Source organism: Neopelma chrysocephalum, unplaced genomic scaffold (genome assembly GCF_003984885.1).
Source record: "Neopelma chrysocephalum unplaced genomic scaffold, ASM398488v2 Primary Assembly neopelma1_221, whole genome shotgun sequence".
In the NCBI taxonomy this organism is placed as follows: Eukaryota; Metazoa; Chordata; class Aves; order Passeriformes; family Pipridae; genus Neopelma; species Neopelma chrysocephalum.
Window position 1 is genome coordinate 60,393 of NW_020897883.1, and position 18,624 is coordinate 79,016.

Here is an 18,624-nt window from a genome sequence, read left to right on the forward strand (position 1 = left end):
AAAACCCGCCCTCGGGATTTGTTTGGGGGGCTGTGGTACCACCCCAGTGCAGGAAGAGCGAAAACAAGCGACCCTGGGTATGGGAAGGGCACGGGTGGGGTGCCCAGGTGAGATGTGAGGCCTCTCTGGATGGGCTGGGATTTCACAGAGTTCATTAAAGTTTTTTAATGTTGAGTTCTGCTGCCTTCTCTGCTTCCCCTTGGCCACAGCGTGGTGGCTCTGCTCTCTCATCCCTCTTTTCTGAGGACTTCCAAGCAATGAGGGCTTCAACACCTTGGGCAGAAACTTGTCTCTCCTGGGCACACGGTACCTCTGTGAGAGCAGAGAATACCTCTGGAGGGACAAGTCTCTGCTGCAGGTGAAAGAAAAAGTGTCAAAACAAGCCTGATGCACCCTCAGAGCTCCCAAATCCCTCCTTTGGTGGGTGCAGGTGGTTGTAGCTTCCAGCAGAGCCCCGGCTGGAGGCTAGTGTCGGATGTGCTGCTGACGGAGGGGATCTGTCACTGACCTTGGGCTCTGAGGACAATGCCAAGGGTGTGTGCCCAGCTGGGAAGGGTTCGTCCAGAACCTCCCTGGCCGGGAGGACCCAGCACCAAGGCCAACCTCGGGTCTGGCACCCACCGGAGCGCCGGGCACTGACCAGGCTCCCCAGGGCAGTGGGCACGGCCCCGAGGCCGCCAGAACTCCAGGAGCCTTTGGACAACGCTCTGAGGGACAGGGTAAGATTTTGGGGCGTCCCGTGCAGGACCAGGAGTCGGACCCGATGATCCCCGTGGGTCCTTCCCAACCCGGGATACTCCACGATTCCACAGGCTCAGGCACCTCCACCCAAAACGGGCGCGACCGCTGAGGCGCCCCGGGGACGGGGGAAGGTTCTGGAAGACCCCAGGTTAGCGCGGGCTGGGCGCATCCCGGCGCGGCGGGAGGTGTCCCCGCCGGGGGCCGGCGGATGGCGAGGGGGTGCCCGTCACGGCCCCCCGACCCCGGCCCGTGACTCCGGCGGTGCCGCCCCCGGCCCCTCACAGCCCCTCACGGGCCGGCCCGGCCGCCCCCCCCCCCCCCCCCCCCCCCCCCCCCGCGCCACGGCGGGCTCGGGGCTGCGTGAGGGGGGAGCGCGGGCGCCGTGGAAATTTCCACTCCCTGCAGCGGCGGCGGCGGCGGCGGCGGGCGCGGGGGGCGGGCGCTGGCCCCGGGCCCCGCATGGGGAAGGGAGGGCGGCGGGGTCCAGCCCGAGGGTCCGGTGCCCGCAGCCGCTCGTCCGCCCGCCCCCCTCCCGGGACGCGGGGCAGCCCCCGGGTCTCCCCCCCCCTCCCCGGGGCCGGTCGGGCGGAGGCGGCGCTTGGCGCGGGTTGGGCCGAGCCTGCGCAGCGCCGGCGCCCTTTAAGCCGCGCCTGCCCGCCCGGGTGTCTGTGCAGGGACCGACCGCGCGGGAAGGAGCCCGGGGACGCGCCTTCCTCCTCCTCCTTTTCCCTCCTCCCTCTCCTCCTCCTCCTGCTGTCCGGCAGCGCCGCAGCCCCCTCCTCCCCGCCCCGTGCCCCCCGCGCCTCCCGCCGCCAGCGGCTCTAAGATGCCCCGCTATGAACTGGCTTTGATCCTGAAAGCCATGCAGAGGGTGAGTGAGGGAGAGGAGACGGGAGGCAGGGGAGGGAGGCAGGTGGGACCCGGCAGACCCCCAGCCCCCCGATCCCCCCGATGTCCCCCGGTGTCCCCGCGCTGTCCCCGCGTGGCCCGGCCGGCCGTGCCCGCCCTCCCCCGGCGGTGCCGCAGCGCTCCGCGGGCTCCCCGCGTGTCCCTTCTCCGTGCCCTCTTCCCCCCTTCCTCATTTTCCCCTTCCCCTCCCCGCGGCCCTCGGAGACTTTTGCCGAGTTGCTCCCCGAGAGCCGCAGTCCCCTTCCCCCCCCCCTTCTCCTTTCCCTTCGGGCCCGCGGTAAGGGAGATCCTGGCCTCGGCGACATGGATGCGTTTCCCCTTCCCCCCCCTCCCCCCCCCCCCCCCGCCCGCTGCAGGTGAACTTGGGGTTCACCCTTCCCGTGCCCCTCCACATCCATCCCCCCTCCCTCCTCCCTGCGCTTCTCCATCACCTGCGGGGCCGCAGCACCCCCGGCCCCGGGTCCCCTCGCCTTCGGGAGGCCGTGGGTTGATCCCCCCCCGGGGTTCCACGCCGGGGAAGCAGCAGCAGCAGCAGCAGGGATGGGGTTTTCCTCCTGCCGTTGCCGGCACCAGTTGAGCGGGGCCGATACGGCGCCGTATCGCCCGTGGCAGGGGCTCGTTGGTGTCGCCACCGACCGTTGGCGCTGGTTTTTTTTTGGCAGAGCGGTGATAAAAAGCCGCTGGTGGGAGCTCGGTTCAGATGCTCTCGCTCTGTTCTACAAGAGCTGAGTCAATGTGTGGTGGTGGTGGAGGGAGGGGGGGGCTCGTGTGCATGTGTGTAAAAATAATAATAATAATAATAATAATAATAATAAAATAGGGACGGCTCCGCGTAGATGGGGGGTTCATTTGGGAAATCGGAGGTGATGCCGGCCCTTCTCTAGTACCTTCTATAGCCTTTGTTTATCTGCTACTTTCCAGCTTAATGTGCAGTGCTGGTGTTGGAATGTAGCGCTTGTGTTAGGCTGGAACCCTCTGATCCAGCCCAGCGTGGAGACATAGTCTTGGATTTAACCTTCACTTGTAACAAACACGTAGATTTGCCGTGGAGCAGCGGGAGCTGAACATCATCCCCGTGTTTCTCTGGGAGTTCTGGGAGCACGTCTGGATGTGCCGCATGCACTAGTACATTTCCATTCATTTTACATGGACCAGCCACATGTCAGCGTTGGCTTGGGCTTTTTTTTTTTTTCTCTCTCTCTTTTTTTTTTTTTTTTTTTACCCCGTGGTTTAACTGCAGAAGCCGTAGTAGAAACATCTCACCTGAGTCCTCTAGTGGAGAAACCCAGCAGCAATTTAAAACGCGGGTGACATTGCTGCACCACCTCAGAGCAGCCTTCACTCCGGGGGAAAAAAAACGCTGCTTTTTGGCTTGGTTGTCAACGTGTAATTTTCTTTTCCGTGTATTTTTTTTTCCCCTCCCCATCGCTGGATAAGCCAGAGATGCTTTTAGAGCCGTGCCGTTCATGTGGGAGATGCTTTAAGCCGTTGCAGGCACTCGAAAATGCAGGGCAGAAAGCGTAGCAAATCTGACATAATACTGAGGCAGGAATAAACTGACTTCTCTGAAAGGATGCCACGGAGTGCTCTCTGCTGGAAAGGACCTTTGGTTTCCAGGATCTGGGCACGGGGATGCAGGATGAGCTTTTAGCTGTTAAGATGCTTCTAATGGGCATCGATGCACTCGGGATTTAACATCTGCAACCTTTGCCTCTTTGAAGTTTGACTCTCCAGCACGTTCTTTCCAGATAGATGCACCTTCAGGTGTTTTTTTTTTTAGCTCTGTGATATGTTAAAACCCCGAAGTTTGGGTTCAGGTGTGCTGTTTTTAACCTACCCTTGGTATAACTAGTAGAGTCTGTCTCTAGGTGCTGCTATTTTTGTGCTGTTGACAGCACACTAGATCTGGGTGAATTTTTTTTTTTTGTGTGTTCCAGTACTTCGCTGCTCCTGCCTTTCTTGTGGCACGAGAACACTTGGAAAAATATTTCTCTAGTGGTTTTGTGCCACATGGTGCTGCTGAATCCTGGCAGGGGAGTTGCTCTGAGGACCCCCGCGATCCTGACTGTGATACTAACTTAAATTAGTCAAAATATGGGGCTAACAAAGCAGTCTGAAATAGTGGGTTGACTACAGAGTTCCTTCCTGTAGAAGTTGAAGGGGTCATCCACAATCCTGAATAATACATTGCTTTTTCACCCCTTCCTGGTGGAGCCCCTGGGCGGGTGTTCCCTGTCCTGCCCTGGCAGGGGCTGCGTGTCCTGGTGCTGCTTTAGTCTGAGCAAGTGCTGACTCTCCTCTTGGTGGCTGTGATGTCCTTCCTCACCTGTGCCAGCTCCCCTGCCTCCCAAAAAGCCAGCAAACCTTTGCCACTTGGCTTTCTGGGCTCGGCCTGAACTTCTCTGAGCTCCCCGAGTGCAAACCTCAGCCTTCGAGCCCTTCCTGCCTCTTTCCCGTGGCACATTTGGTGCTTCTCTGGGGTTTTCCCCACCCACAGCTGTTTGGTTCTTTTTTTAATAGTTACCTCTGTATTCTCGTAGATCTGGGCAGAATAAATCCCTCCAGTTCCTTTTTTGTTGCTTTAAACCCTGGTGCTGACCAGCACAACCCCTGATGCTCCTGTGTCTCATGTCTTGACTCCTCAAAGCCTCTTTACTTTCCTTTTGTGCCTTAAAAACGCAACCCTTTGGGGCTGGTGGGGGACAAGAGGGGAAAATTTCAGTTTGCAGCTCTTATCACTGGTTGTCTGCCTGTACTTTCCACAAACACTCCTGACTTTATGCTGAACTCAGAGCTGAGCAGCCCTTCCCTGTCCTCATTTGAGAGGTAACGGACTGGCAGTAGAAGCGACGTGTTTGTAAATATTAGAGTCTTTCATCAGCAGCCAGTGACTCTTAGGAAAACAATAATAAAAAAACCCCTAAAAGCACCCCCAAAATAAATAAATAAATAAAGGGACTCTGTGATATTGCAGGATTTGAAGAGGAAGGGACTTGGTTTGTTTGTGTGTGAGGATGTGGAGGAGATGCTTTGGGGGAAAGGAGGGTTTGAGGTCGATGAAGTGACAGGAACTTGGGGTGGAAATGGTGAATTTTAGCCACGTGTGTTGTCTTCTCCACTTGAATGTGCAAATAACAAATAATAAGGTGAGCTTGGGGAGCTTGAGGGCAGGTTTTACTCCTTTTTCCTACTGTTCCCAGTCACGGAATCCCAGAATGTGCCGAGCTGGAAGGGACCCCCAGGGATCATCGAGTCCTGCAAACAGCACTTTACCTGCCCCCAGGAGCCTGAGGCAAAGCAGTGGTGGGGAAGACAGCTGTTCATTGCCTGAACTTTCCTGTTCATCCCTAAAGATTAGTTTCCAGTTATTCCTCATTTTCTCCCAGCAGTTGTCTTTGGCAGAGCAGGACCTGGAGCGGGGAAGGGCAGTGACCCGCTGGTGAATGAGCAGGAGCTGTGGCTTGCTGGAGAGAGCAGAGCTCTTCAGGGAGGCTTCCCCTTCCTGCTGGAACTCCCTGGAAAGTCCAGGGAAGGAAGTGGGGGGGAAAAGGGAAGGAAGGAGGAGCTGGAAATGGCTCCCCTGTTGCTCTGGTGCCGTTTTGCCGAGTGACTGTGGGGTTGCAATGCCAGACCCTGCCCGGGAATTGGGCACCCTGGGACCCCAGGACAGGCACAGCACGGGGGGTGTTCCCATCTCTGCCAAGCTGGGAATCCCAGAATCCCAGTTTAGGTTGGAAAAGCTCTCCAAGATGATCAAGTCCAACCTTTGATGACCAGCTTGTCAACCAGACCAGAGCACAGGGACACCCGTCTTCAAATCAGCTTTGGAACTGGAACTGAGCTGAATGGACAGTTTGCAAATAATTCCTATTTCAGAGCATTTCACTAAAAAGGAGGAAGCTTATCAATATTTTATTAGCACTGTTATATCTATGAATTATATCACTTCACCTGTAGCAAAGGATAAAAGCATTATATAGTATATAGTCTAAGACCTAATTAAATTACCCTATTTCAGCAAATACCTGGACTAGGAGACACATCCACCCACCTCTGCAATCCCAGGATGGTTTGGGTTGGAAAGGACCTTAAAGCCCATCTCGTTCCACCCCCTGCCATGGAACCACTAGCCCAGGTTGCTCCAAACCCAGCCCAGCTTGGCCTTGGATGCCTCCAAATAACATAAATTAATAACAATCCTGCCCTGAATGTGGGCTCTCATTTTCACAGGCCCTTTCACACAACAGAACTCGCCTTCAGCGTGTTTGTTGCCTTTGGAGTGGGTTGCCACGTCTCAGAAATTCCCTACCTGGAGATTGGCAGCTATTTCAGGAAAGCCAAAGGAACTGGGCAGTGGTGTTGCTTGACATCTTGACTATTAAACTTAATTGCTGTGTGGGCAGCAGCAGCAGTTGGGCTTTTGATGTCATAGTTGCCAGGAGGGAGGGGGGAGAAGGAAGCAGGAAGATACTGGTTTTATTTTCTTTCCTTTCTGGTGAACCCACCTGTTGTTAGAGTGGAATTTTGCCCCCCCTCCTTCCCCCCTGAGCAGGTTAAAATTACACAAAAAGTTTCCCTCTAATTCCACTGACATTTTTAGAAGGCTCTTCGCTGACAGGGAAGGATCCAGTGGTGCTGGAAGGAAGACCAAAGACTTGAGACTGAAAGACAAGCTTGGAAAACAACAAGATGAGGTGCTGAAGCTCCTGGAGGAGGCAGCTTTTTGTTGCCTGCCTTCAGCATTCCAGAGGAATAACTGGATTTTGGGTGGTGTGATGCAGGCAGCGTTTGAGAACGATCCCTTCCTGCCCCATGTTTGCCATTTTCAGCCTTAAAAAAGGACCATGTTCAAGCCTGGGGTTTTTGGCAGGTGTGGGGGACGTGCCTGTTGTGGGCACGGGAGGAGCTGGAGGATTATTCTCTTCTTCTGCAGAGGAGTTTAAGCCTGGTTTAAGTTTAAACCTGGTTTAAGTTTATAGCAGAGACTTGAGTGAGTTATTGAGGTGAGTTTGGAAAGTTGGCCAGGGTGAATTTGTGGCCAGGATAAGGGACTCAGGAGCCTCCTGATTTGCAGTGTGAGGGTGTAAAACAGCATTTCTTGTTGTCCACCCTGAGTGCTGAGGCAGGATTTTGGGCAGGCAGGATTTTGGGCAGGCCTGTGGTGGACCTGGCAGGATTCCGTGGGAATATAGAGTCCCTATCCAGGGAGCAGGAATGGTGGGATTTAGGATACAGCTTCTCTTTGCCCCTGTTCCCTCAGCAATGTGCTTTTCCTCTGGGTTGTGTTTCCTCCCTGGTGTGGTCACTGTGTCTGTGCGTTCCTGGGCATTTGTTGTGTGTGTGAACAGGGAGATGCTCAGAAACTTCAGACTGTCTGTCCTTTAACTCTTGAAAAAGCAGAGTTGTGCTAAAATACCATTATTGCTCTCCCCTGTTGTAAAAACTCTCAAAAGTGACTGACTCCTTTAAAAAAAAATGCCTACTACACCACTAAGAATAAGCTGTTAATTCAGTTTATGTGTGTGTGTTTTTTCTAATCTTTCATACCTAGTTTGTAATGATGGAAGTTCTTGCTCTCTTTACACATCCTGATTTCTGCAGTTCCCTTGTTCCAGAGCTGTAACACTGGCAATTTCCACCCCAGAATTGCTTTGTTGGCAGTTGTTGATTATTGATTATCTCGCTTTTTTTTAATCTCTGCCCAGAGAAGCTGTGGCTGCCCCTGGAGCCCTGGAAGTGTCCAAGGCCAGGTTGGAGCAACCTGGGCTGGTGGAAGGTGTCCCTGCCCATGGCAGGGGGTGGAATGGGATGATCTTTAAGGTCCCTTCCATCCCAAAATATTCTCCAGTGTCCATCCTGTGGATGAGCTGATAAGAAGGTGAAAGGGAGGGGAAATAAAAGCAAGGGGAGAGATGTAAAGTGTAATTAATTATGTAGTTATGGACCAGGAAAGATGGGAAGTAAACGTGTGCAAGGTGCAGGTGAAGGACTTGTACTGTGGGAGCTCCAGTGCAAATATTGGTGCTAGAAATGAGATCCTGAAGAAAAACTCATCACCTTGGGGAGGAGAAGGGCAGGAAAGGAGTAGATGGTGTAAAGGAAGGGGCAGGAGCTGTGTAGGAACTGTTCTGCTATTTTTTAAATCCTGGTTTGTTCCATTTCCAAACCAGTCCTTGTGTCCAGTGATGCAAATATCTAAGGAATGATAGTTAAAAATCAAGGTACACGTGGAGGGGAACGTGTTCAGTGGAGTTGATGTGTTTGAGACCTTTAGAAAAATAAATCAGTGTTTGGTGGCTTTTGATACAGATAATTACAAAGCTTATTGTAGAATAGCACTAATTGTTTTCTAGCCAACATAACTTCATTTAACCCTTGTTTTGCTGCCTTAAGATCCCCAAGAAGGATCAGAAGTGTTGCAAGAGGAAGCTTGGAGGGCCTCAAACTTCAGTTCTGGGAGTATGAATTGCCCCTGAACTTCTGTCTTGCCTTCCAATAAAACTTGGGATGCTTGATATTCTTGGAAAGGTTGTGGGCAGCCATAAATGTGGGGGGAACTCATAAATGTGAGGGGAACTTGGGGAAGTCCTAAATAAGCTTGATCAGCCTGGTTTTATTTTTTTGATTCCTCTAGGAAGAATTCCTTCCTAGGATTTTACCCAGTGGCAGTGGCACCACTTCTTTCTCATTCCCTAAGTCGATTCTGAAGGGAAAATTCTCTTCAAATGGGGTAAAATCCCATTTTTGGGGGGGATTTTTTTTAGGATTGTGGCAGTTACTGCTGAATTGTGATAACCACCAGCTGAATGCCAGCTTTGAGCTGCAGTCTGACTGAAATCACAGCTCTGAGCTGAAGTAAAGGGGCACCTTCAGTAGTGGCAGAGATTTTCCAGCACTTCCTGATATGTGCTTTTAATATGGTGACTATTAGAGGTTTGTCCTCTACATCCAGAGAACCAAAGTGGTCCCAGATCCACTACAAAAATCGAACACTTGTATTTTTAGGCTTGTTTTCCTCACTCTCTTGCTGTTGCTCTTGTGACCAGGTAGTTCAGCAGGTGAATTCATGCCCGTGGCAGGGACAGTGTTTTTGTCCATGAATTCCAGGTTGCCAGGAGGAGGAATTGGAGTCTTTGGGCTCAGTGTCCCTCTGCCCCTCCCAGCTGAGTGTGCCCTGACCTGCTGACCTGGCAGGGAAAACCCTGCATGACGCTGCCTGAGCCCAGAATCTTCTGGTTTTTGCCATCCCCTGGAAGAGAAACCCCTTCCCACTTCCTTCAAAATGTCTTGCTTGCCCTTTTGTGCCCTTAATTCCTGTTGGCCACGTGCCTGCTGGGTTCCCTCTGCCCTCTTTTCCTCTCGGTTCCTGTGAGGAAGGACCAGCTTAAGCTGCTGACCAGTCTTAAGACCCGAGTGAGATCCTACCTTGTGTCTAGGTGGGCATGGAGAAGACAATCCTGCTTTCTGGTACCTCTGCATTTTAACAAATAAAAAGGCACTTTCTACCTCCTTTCTTCTGTCCCCAACTTACCCCCCTTCCCCTTGGGGTGTTTGGAGTTTTGGGAGGAGCAGTGGAAGCAGAGCAGTCTGTCAGTCCTGTCAGAGTGCTGGGGGCTGACTCAAGGCCAGGGACACCATCCCAATGGGAATGGCCCAGGCAGTGGCCTGGAGTGGCTTTGGGGCACTACTGGTGTTGTAGGGTTTGGAAAACAATCCCTCTCCCTCCTGTTTTGCAGCTCAGCAGGACTGTGGCTCCTCTTGTGTTTGTGGAGTGTCGAAGCATCTTTCTCCTGCCTTCTCCCCCCTCCTTGATTTGGGACAATAAACAGGTGTCTGTGCTTGGGATAGGTGGCAAAATGGTTAAAAAAAACCCCAAAATGACAATTAAATTGATGTCCTGCTCTCCCAGTGTCAGTGCCAGGGCCCTTCAGCCTCCGCTGGCCTCACATCACTCCAGCTGCTCCTTCTGTCCCTGACATTCCTGACTGGCAGATGCAGGGCAGTTCTCTGGTTCCTTTGCTCTGGGGTTCCTTAGTTCTCTCCTGTCTCCCTCAGCAGTTCTCTAGAAAAGGATGGAGAAGAATTGCTGATGGGAAAAGCTGCTTTTTTTGGGGGCTGCAGTGAGATGGAGCCCAGAGCTGGAGCGATTGCTGAACCCCCCCAGGCAAAACCGAGTTCCTGAGGGGTTTGGAACAACTCCTTTGCCTTGAACTTGCCCCTCAGCTTAGACTGGGATGGCAGTGGGGGTTTCTGCAGTTGTCTCTGTGTCCTCCAAGGCCACAGCAGTGCTGGGGGGTGAGGATGCAGAGCAGTGCCATGGGCAGGTTCATCAGCTCCAGGTGACTCGTGAACGTGCTCCTCTCCTCCCTCACCCTGTTGAGCTGCTGGAGATGCCCCTCCAGACCTTCCCTCGGGTTATTAATTAGATGTGACAGCTCAGCCTCTGCCTCTGAGCTCTCCTGCTTCCCACCACGTCCCCTGTGTGTCCCAGGTGGGATTCCTGCCCCAGCTCCTGCTTTCCAAGGGAAAGTCCTCAAACTGCTGCCCTGGATGTTGAGGGGGTTGTTTTGCAGCTGCCAAGGATGGTCCCTGCTCTCTCAAGGGCATGGACTACATAAGTTGTTATGGATCACTTACTCCACCAAGAGCTTTTGTGCTCCTTTTTTTTCTTTTTTTCCTGTTCTAGAGCTTTTTCCTCCTTTTTTTTTTTATTTTTCCTCAGATTTATTTTTTTTTCACACAGCCCTGTGGACAGGTAGGAATTCCCTCCTGTGTCCTCCTGGAGTCCAGACAACACACTCCAGGGGGTTGGATGTTGTACAGACCCCACTCAAGGCATGACACTTCTACTATTTATTCATTTTTCTGGGAGAGGGAGTTAATATTTTCCCTGCAGGTATTGAGCCTGATAATCTGGACATGTTTCTTCCAAGCAAGAGAGTTGTTCAGTAGGAGAAATGCTCCAGGTAGGAGTTGAAATGCTCCAGGTAGGAGTTGAAATAGTCCTCATTGAAGAAGGTGGAGAGGGAAAAATGTTGTTTCCAGGAGAACTGTTTTGAAGTCAGTTAAATATTGAATTTGCTCAGTGATAGCTCTGGGTGCTGCTGTGTGATATCTGGGCTTCTGCATCCTCCAATTAACCCTTAAAACACTGGGATTGATGAAGAAAAAAAGGGAAGAACTGAGAAACTTCCCATCTAACGAGAAGACAACTGAGCTGAGAACAAATAGTTGCTTTAGGGCTGGAGCAGTTTGATCCTGGCATGTCTTAAACCCCTGTTTTATTAGAAAAGCACTGTGGAGAAAGTTTTCTTTTGAAACAATCCTACAAATTTCTCCTCAAAATCCCACCCTGGGTCTGCTTCACATTATCTGATGCCTCTCCAGGGAAATTGCTTGGGAGTTGTTTTTTGGGGTTTTTTTTTTTGCCTTAAAGAAGAGCAGAAACATGTGAATTGTTTCCCCAGAGCTGCAGCCTCTATCTCCAGACGAGAGGGAAGCACATTGTTTTGTGCCTTTGATATGATCCAGCCAGAAAACAGCCTTAGGGGGGAAAAAAAAAACTTCCCAGTCCTTGGCAGCAGGGCTGTCTTTCTGTCTCTCTCTTTTTTTTTTTTTCCCCTGTCAGTGCCACAATGTTCAGTGTTCTAATAACTCCAGATTAAACTCACATGGGGCATCTCCAAAGTCCTTTGTAAGACTCGAGGTCAAAACTTGCTGAAAGTTCAGAGGGACGAGTCTCATTTTCCTAATGAACACCAAAAAAAAAAAAAAGTTCCAGGGTTATTTTGGAATTAGGTCTAAGAAACTGGTACAAGAAGCTACTTTAGGGCTGTAATTTAGTGGCAGTGCAGCCAATTTGTAGCGGCTGCTGAAAACTTTCCACCTTTCCGGGCTGAACCCTGCGAAATTCAGGTCACCAGGGTGATGGGGGGGGCTCTGTGGACTCCATCGGTGGCCTGGCTGTTCCTGCCCCTGGAAAAAGCTCATGGAATTTCACAGGTTGTTTCTTTTGGTTAGGCCTGAGCCCTCTTTAATTGAGGGATGTCACGATTTATTCGAGGGCAGCAGCATCTCATACGGACACACTTGGAGTCTCAGAGTTCCAGGATGGTTTGGGTTGGGAGGGACCTCAAAGATCATCCCATCCCACCCTCTGCTATGGGCAGGGACACCTTCCACCAGCCCACGTTGCTCCAAGCCCCGTCCAGCCTGGCCTTGGACACTTCCAGGGATGGGGCAGCACATCTTGTATCAAGTAAAACGAGTTTTAACAAATATTTTTGTGATTTCTTCAATATTCCTGTGCGAGGTGCTTTTGGAAGGTCACTGCTGAACCCACAGGGAAGGTGGTGGGAGGTGAACTCAACTTCAAGTTGAACATTTCTCAGTAATAAAGCAGGACAACAGAAGAGGGAAAACACCAATCATTACTATTTCTTTATCTTACTGCTCTTCCATTTTCTCCGTAGTAGTTTTTGTCGGGTCTTGAGTAAAATCTCTTCTTCCCCTTTCCTTAAATATTTATAGTTTTGGTCTAAACATAAGGTAGTTGAGAATTTAGCTGAATATAGTAGAAGACACAACACTATTCAAGTGCTTAAAGCCCAGAATAGGCCATCAGGCTTGTGTCTGGTTGCGTCATCTGACGTGGAGTGTTTATAATTTTGGGTTGGATTAAGCTAATAGAGCATTTAACTACTACTGGATCTGCGGGTGGGGATAACTGGGAATTCTTCTATGGAAGAATTTAAAATACATCTGTGGCTTGAGGCTTATGAGAAATGATAAACTGAACTCACTGCTGTGACCAGTCCTTTTTGTCCCACGTCTCCATATTCTCTCATTATTGGTTGTAGCTCCAGGAATATCCCTATTCCTGTGGGTTTGTGGTGGGGACCCTTATTATATTTTTATTATCTATATTTTTGTTATATATTCTTATTATGTATTTTTATTAAATATGTTATTATCTGGTTTAGTATGTATTTTATGACATTAAAATATTATTACAACATATCAAAATTATATTACAATATATCAAACATATTTTATCTATTTTATTATATATTTCATTATATATTTTTAATATATTGTTATAGATTTTATAATATATAATATATAATATATAATATATTTTCATTAAGTATTTTATTAAATATTTTTTGAAGTATATATTTTTAAAGCATATATTTTGTTATTATATATATTCTTTGATTCTGGACTCCTCTTGAAAACCAGTCAGATCATACAAATAACACGATTATGAATCTCTCCTTGAGGCTGAAATTGTGGTTTTCTGGAATCTACTTTTAAAATACATGAGAAATGCCCATTTTTCCATCAGCGCCATCGATTCCTTCAACACAAAGGGGCAAAGGGTGTGTCTTCAACCTTAACTCTCTTGGAATTTGTAGTGGTTTTATTTACTCTTCAAACACAAGGAATATGTTACGGGGATGCTAAACAAGAAACCAGCCAAATATTGGAATCTGTTATCTGGCTCTTTGTATTAATCATTAATTAATAGGGACATTCAGCCCAGTGCCAGAGCAATCCTGTCAATGGAGTGGAAACCTGGAGACTTGTGGCACTGGTAGATCTTGTGGTCAGGAATAATATCCAGGGATTTAGGGTTTTTTTGTGTGTACATTATAATTACCAATGGGTGGGAAAGAGGTCTGGACTCAGACCCTGTTCCTTGTTCTCTGGAATAATCTTGACCAGTCGAGGTTTGTTGTTCTCATCTTTAGGCTAAGCCTGATCTTTGCTTTGGTCTCCCTTTCCCTTCCTCTGCCTGGTGTAGGAAATGGAAGGATCCCATGTCCACCACTCCCCAAACCCATCCAAAGGGTTTGGGTTGGGAAATGAGACCCTGGCCCAGGTTGCCCAGAGAAGCTGTGGCTGCCCCTGGATCCCTGGAAGTGTCCAAGGCCAGGTTGGAGCACCCTGGTCTAGTGGAAGGTGTTGGGTTGGAACTGGATGTCTTTAAGATCCTTTCCAACCCAAACCATTCCATGATTCCATGATGTCTCCCAAGGCAGAAACAGGAGAGGGGAACATCCCATCTCTGGGACAGAGATCAGAGGCTTCGCTGTCCTTCGGTGCCCCTTCCTGTCCCAACTCTTCCAGCTCTGCCAGCAAATCTTTATTATTAGTTCTAAAACAAGGAATTTTGTTCCCTGACATTCTTTGGGATAATGTCAGGTGGGATTTGGGTCTCAGGGAGAGAGGGGCAGGGGATGCCTTGTCTCCATACCTTCTCCCTGGGATGGTGGTGAACCTCTCCATGGCTTGGATGCAAACGGATGCTGGGAACATCCATCTGCTACCAAAATCCATCCAGTGTTCCCTCCTGTGCCTGGGGTGCTCCCAAAAAATCCAGTGTCACAATTCCAACAGAACTACCTGAAGTGGGATGTCAGGCAGAGTTTTGCTTCTGCCGCTTGCTTGAAGAGGACTTTCTCTTCCCTTGGATCCCACGGGATATGTAGGAAGAAGTTTCCAAGTGAAATGTAACTCTGTGATTATGTGTACCCCAAAACTCACCTCAGACCTGTGGAATAACCTCGATTCTCCATCTGATTTTAAATTTCTGTTGCTTTTTGATGGTTTTGTGACTTCACTTTGATTTTTTATTTATTTTTAGCTCTAGCAGCCGCTGCATCCATGTGGTGCCAGGATCTTGTCAGGATTTGTGGGATGCAGTGCTAGAGCCATGCAGGGAATGACTGGCTCCGTAGAGGTTGTTATTTGTTGGGTTTATTTCCATTTCATTTTCCTAAGATTGCTTGAAAGAGGAAGACCTGTTTAATGGCTTGAGAATTAGACTTGTGAGACACTGAAGTAACACGAAATAAAATGTATTTGTGTTCCTTGCCTCGCTCTGGGGAATTTGGGCCCTTCAATCCTCCCAAATTGCTGCGTCTCCAAAGGGTACTTGTAACCACTGAAGCTGCCCTGTGAAAGGCTTTGCTGCTTGGTTCTGCCAATATTGAATGATGTCTGTTATGGAATTGCATAAATACAGCAGGAATTATAAAGGGGGAAAAATCTGTGGTGTTCGGTCATTGTTTTTACTACACTTCAAATTTTTTCTCATTACTTCATGAAATTCCTCTCTAATTCAATCTTTGTCTTTTGTCTTTGCTGCCTTGCAGGGTTGGTACAGTAGGCCTCACTAAACTTAGCTGCAACTAAGAATTTCTCCTACATCAACTGAGTTAAGGCTGTGATGCTCTTGTGGAATGTGGATTAAAAGTGCGTGCTAAGTTCCAAATTCCCAGTTGAGAAGCGGAGAAAGTAAATGTACCACTGCCACCAGCATCAGGACAGCAAACCAAGGGACAAAGAATTTTGAGCCGCGGTGTTGCTCTTTGTTAACTGGCTCACGTGGTGCTTAAGAGACGTTGGCTGGGGGGCGAGAAGTGGACGCCAGCCGGTTTACAAACATGAGGGCCGCCCTGGAGACGGCAGACATTGCCATTGTGGCCCTGTACTTCGTGCTGGTCATGTGCATAGGTTTCTTTGCCATGTGGAAGTACAATCGGAGCACCGTGAGCGGCTACTTTTTGGCAGGGCGTTCTATGACCTGGGTAGCGATCGGTGCCTCTTTGTTTGTGAGCAATATTGGAAGTGAACATTTCATTGGGCTCGCAGGATCCGGAGCGGCGAGCGGATTTGCCGTGGGCGCGTGGGAGTTCAACGCCTTAATGCTTTTGCAGCTTTTGGGATGGGTCTTCGTCCCCGTCTACATCCGGTCGGGAGTGTACACCATGCCCGAATACTTGTCCAAGCGTTTCGGAGGGCATAGGATTCAAATCTATTTTGCAGCGTTGTCTCTAATTCTTTATATCTTCACCAAACTCTCGGTTGACTTGTATTCGGGGGCGCTTTTTATCCAAGAGTCGCTAGGTTGGAACCTCTATCTCTCGGTTATCCTGCTTATCGGAATGACGGCGCTCTTGACTGTGACCGGAGGGCTGGTGGCCGTCATCTACACAGACACCCTGCAGGCCCTGCTTATGATTATCGGTGCCCTCACGCTCATGATCATAAGCATCACGGAGGTCGGCGGGTTTGAAGAAGTTAAGAGGAGGTACATGTTGGCGGCGCCCAACATCACGTCCATCCTGTTGACCTACAACATTTCCAACACCAACTCCTGCAACGTCGACCCCAAGCCCGACGCTCTCAAAATGCTGCGCGAGCCGACGGACGAAGACATTCCCTGGCCCGGATTCCTGCTGGGACAGACCCCGGCCTCCGTCTGGTACTGGTGTGCCGACCAAGTCATAGTCCAGAGAGTCTTAGCCGCCAAAAACATCGCTCATGCCAAAGGCTCCACCCTGATGGCGGGTTTCCTAAAGCTGCTGCCCATGTTCATCATCGTCGTCCCGGGCATGATCTCCCGGATCCTGTTCGCGGACGACATCGCCTGCATCAATCCCGAGCACTGCTTCCAGGTCTGCGGGAGCAGGGCCGGCTGCTCCAACATCGCCTACCCCCGGCTGGTGATGAAGCTGGTGCCGGTGGGGCTGCGGGGCCTCATGATGGCCGTGATGATCGCCGCGCTCATGAGCGACCTGGACTCCATCTTCAACAGCGCCAGCACCATCTTCACCCTCGACGTCTACAAGCTCATCCGGAAGAGCGCGACGTCCCGGGAGCTCATGATCGTCGGGAGGGTCTTCGTGGCGTTCATGGTGGTGATCAGCATCGCCTGGGTGCCCATCATCGTGGAGATGCAGGGCGGGCAGATGTACCTGTACATCCAGGAGGTCGCGGACTACCTGACCCCGCCGGTGGCCGCCCTGTTCCTCATGGGGATCTTTTGGAAGCGCTGCAACGAGCAGGGGGCCTTCTACGGCGGCATGGCCGGGTTCGTGCTCGGCGCCGTCCGGTTGATACTGGCGTTCATTTACCGCGCTCCGGAGTGCGACCAGCCGGACACGAGGCCGGGCTTCATCAAGAACATCCATTACATGTACGTGGCCACGGCCCTGTTCTGGATCACTGGGATCGTGACCTTCGTGGTCAGTCTCCTGACCCCTCCGCCCACGAAGGAGCAGGTCCGGACCACCACCTTCTGGGCCCTGAAGAACAGGAGCGTCAAGGAGACGGCGGCCAAGGGGGAGCTCTACAAGGCGCAGGAGAAGAGCATCCTCAAGTGCAACGAGAACGCCAACCACATCATCCCCAACGGCAAGTCCGAGGAGAACCTGAAGAACCTCAAGCCGGAGGACATCAACCTCCTGGTGACCTGCAGAGACGACAGCAACCCGGTGATCTCGGTGAGCCACTCCGAAGTCGAGACGCCGGTGGATTGTTACTCCAACGGCCAGGCGGCCCTGATGGGCGAGAAGAAGCACGAGGAGGAGACTGAGGACCCAGAGAGACATTTGAAATTCATAGATTGGTTCTGTGGCTTTAAAAGTAAAACCATGACCAAGAGAGCTGTTCGGGAGGTCGAGGAAGAGACTGTTTGTTTACAAATGCTGGAAGAGACTCCAAAAGTTAAACTATTACTAAATACTGGACTGGTCTGTGTGTGTTCGCTTGGAATATTCATGTTTGTCTACTTCTCTTTGTGAGTGAATAGTGAACTTTTAAGGGTATGGCTGAACATACAGAAGTTGATACAGGTCTCTGGAGATTGTTTTTTTTTTCCTGTTTTTTTTTGTTTTTTTTTTTTGAATTTCAAACAACATAACCACAACCCAGGCATTGTTTACGCTATAATTGTAAGATCAACTCAGCTTTAGCCTATTTCCAGACCATTTGAGACGTGTTGTCCTCTCTCTGCTCAAAGCAGAACCTGTCCTGTGGTGGCTTTTTCTTTTTTCCCTTTTGTGGTTTTTTTATTTTTTTGTTGTTTTTTTTTTGTTCCATTTGCAGTACTAACCTTTTGTTTTTTACGTGTATAAATATACCAAAGGCAGGCAGGTGGCTGTGTTTGAAGTCAGGCAGTTCCAGCTCAGTCAGCATTAAGATAACGAGTAATCATTTACCAGTGTGGAAAATCTAAATGATCAAAGCTGTGTCAAAAGGTTTTTAAATGTAGAGCTGTGATGCACATCCTGTAAAATAACTGTATTCCCTTGGCCAACTTAGCACTTCTTAATTTTGCTCACTGCTTTCAGTTGTTTTTATTTTTTTTTTTTTAATTCAATCTCTCATTTCTCTTATGGCAACAACAGGGAGTTATTTTGTCTCATTTTATAGCACTTAAAACATGGTAGTTGTTAGTAGCTTTCTGGTTTTATTTTTTCTTTGTAAGAGAAGTTTTGTCTTTTGTTTTATTCTTTTTTTTAATCCACTGTAAATTCCAGTACTGAAAAATTGCTGTATTTAAAAAAAGAAAAAAAAAGGGAAAAAAAGAAACAACAAACCAAACTGAAAAAAAAGCCTGGACATGACAAACTGTCACTGGAGGAGGAGGACAAAGAAATAATCTTTATTTGGGTTTTGTATTCAGCAGGGTGGGAAGGGATCTCTGGAGATCATCCAGTCCATCCCCCTGCCAAGGCAGGTGACACGGGAACGTGTCCAGGTGGGTTTGGAACGTCTCCAGAGGGAGGAACTCCCCTCCCTCCCCGGGCAGCTGTTCCTGTGCTCTGCCACCCTCCGTGGAAAGATGTTTTTCCTCATGTTGAGGTGAAACTGGTGTTTTAGTTCATGGCCATAAGGCCAAGAAGATAATTTCAGCCTCTTCAGTCTCTGAACCTTCAGGACACAGTTAACATTAGGCTCTTTTTAGGGAAAAAAATCTGTTTGTATGTTCTGCCACTTGGGAAGAAGAGAAATGTGAGGCTCTATGTGTTGTTTTCCACACTGGAAAAGGCCTGTTTTCCTGTGCTGTGGATGTCTGGAAGGAGTCTGTCCCCAGCCCTGCTGCTGCTGCAGGTGGAGTCTGGGAGGGGAGAAAAGAGCAAAGGGGGAGTGGGGGAGAGAGGTGAAAGTGCTCCTTATTTT

The 18,624-nt window shown here is 49.8% G+C and overlaps 1 protein-coding gene across 3 annotated transcripts in view; it reads left to right on the plus strand.

Moving 5' to 3' along the window:
• The first annotated feature begins 736 nt into the window (after positions 1-736).
• SLC5A3 (solute carrier family 5 member 3) overlaps positions 737-18,624 on the plus strand; it is a 33,882-nt gene continuing 15,994 nt past the window's right edge. Inside the window, exons 1-2 of one of the 3 annotated variants that reach the window (XM_027703285.1) lie at positions 750-889; positions 14,811-18,048. In XM_027703285.1, the coding sequence (XP_027559086.1) occupies positions 15,102-17,243 (2,142 nt within the window). In that variant the 5' untranslated portion in view covers positions 750-889; positions 14,811-15,101 and the 3' untranslated portion in view covers positions 17,244-18,048. Of the gene's footprint in view, positions 890-1,339; positions 1,613-14,810; positions 18,049-18,624 lie in introns of those variants that run through there. The other 2 variants (XM_027703284.1, XR_003537309.1) reach the window with 2 other exon arrangements.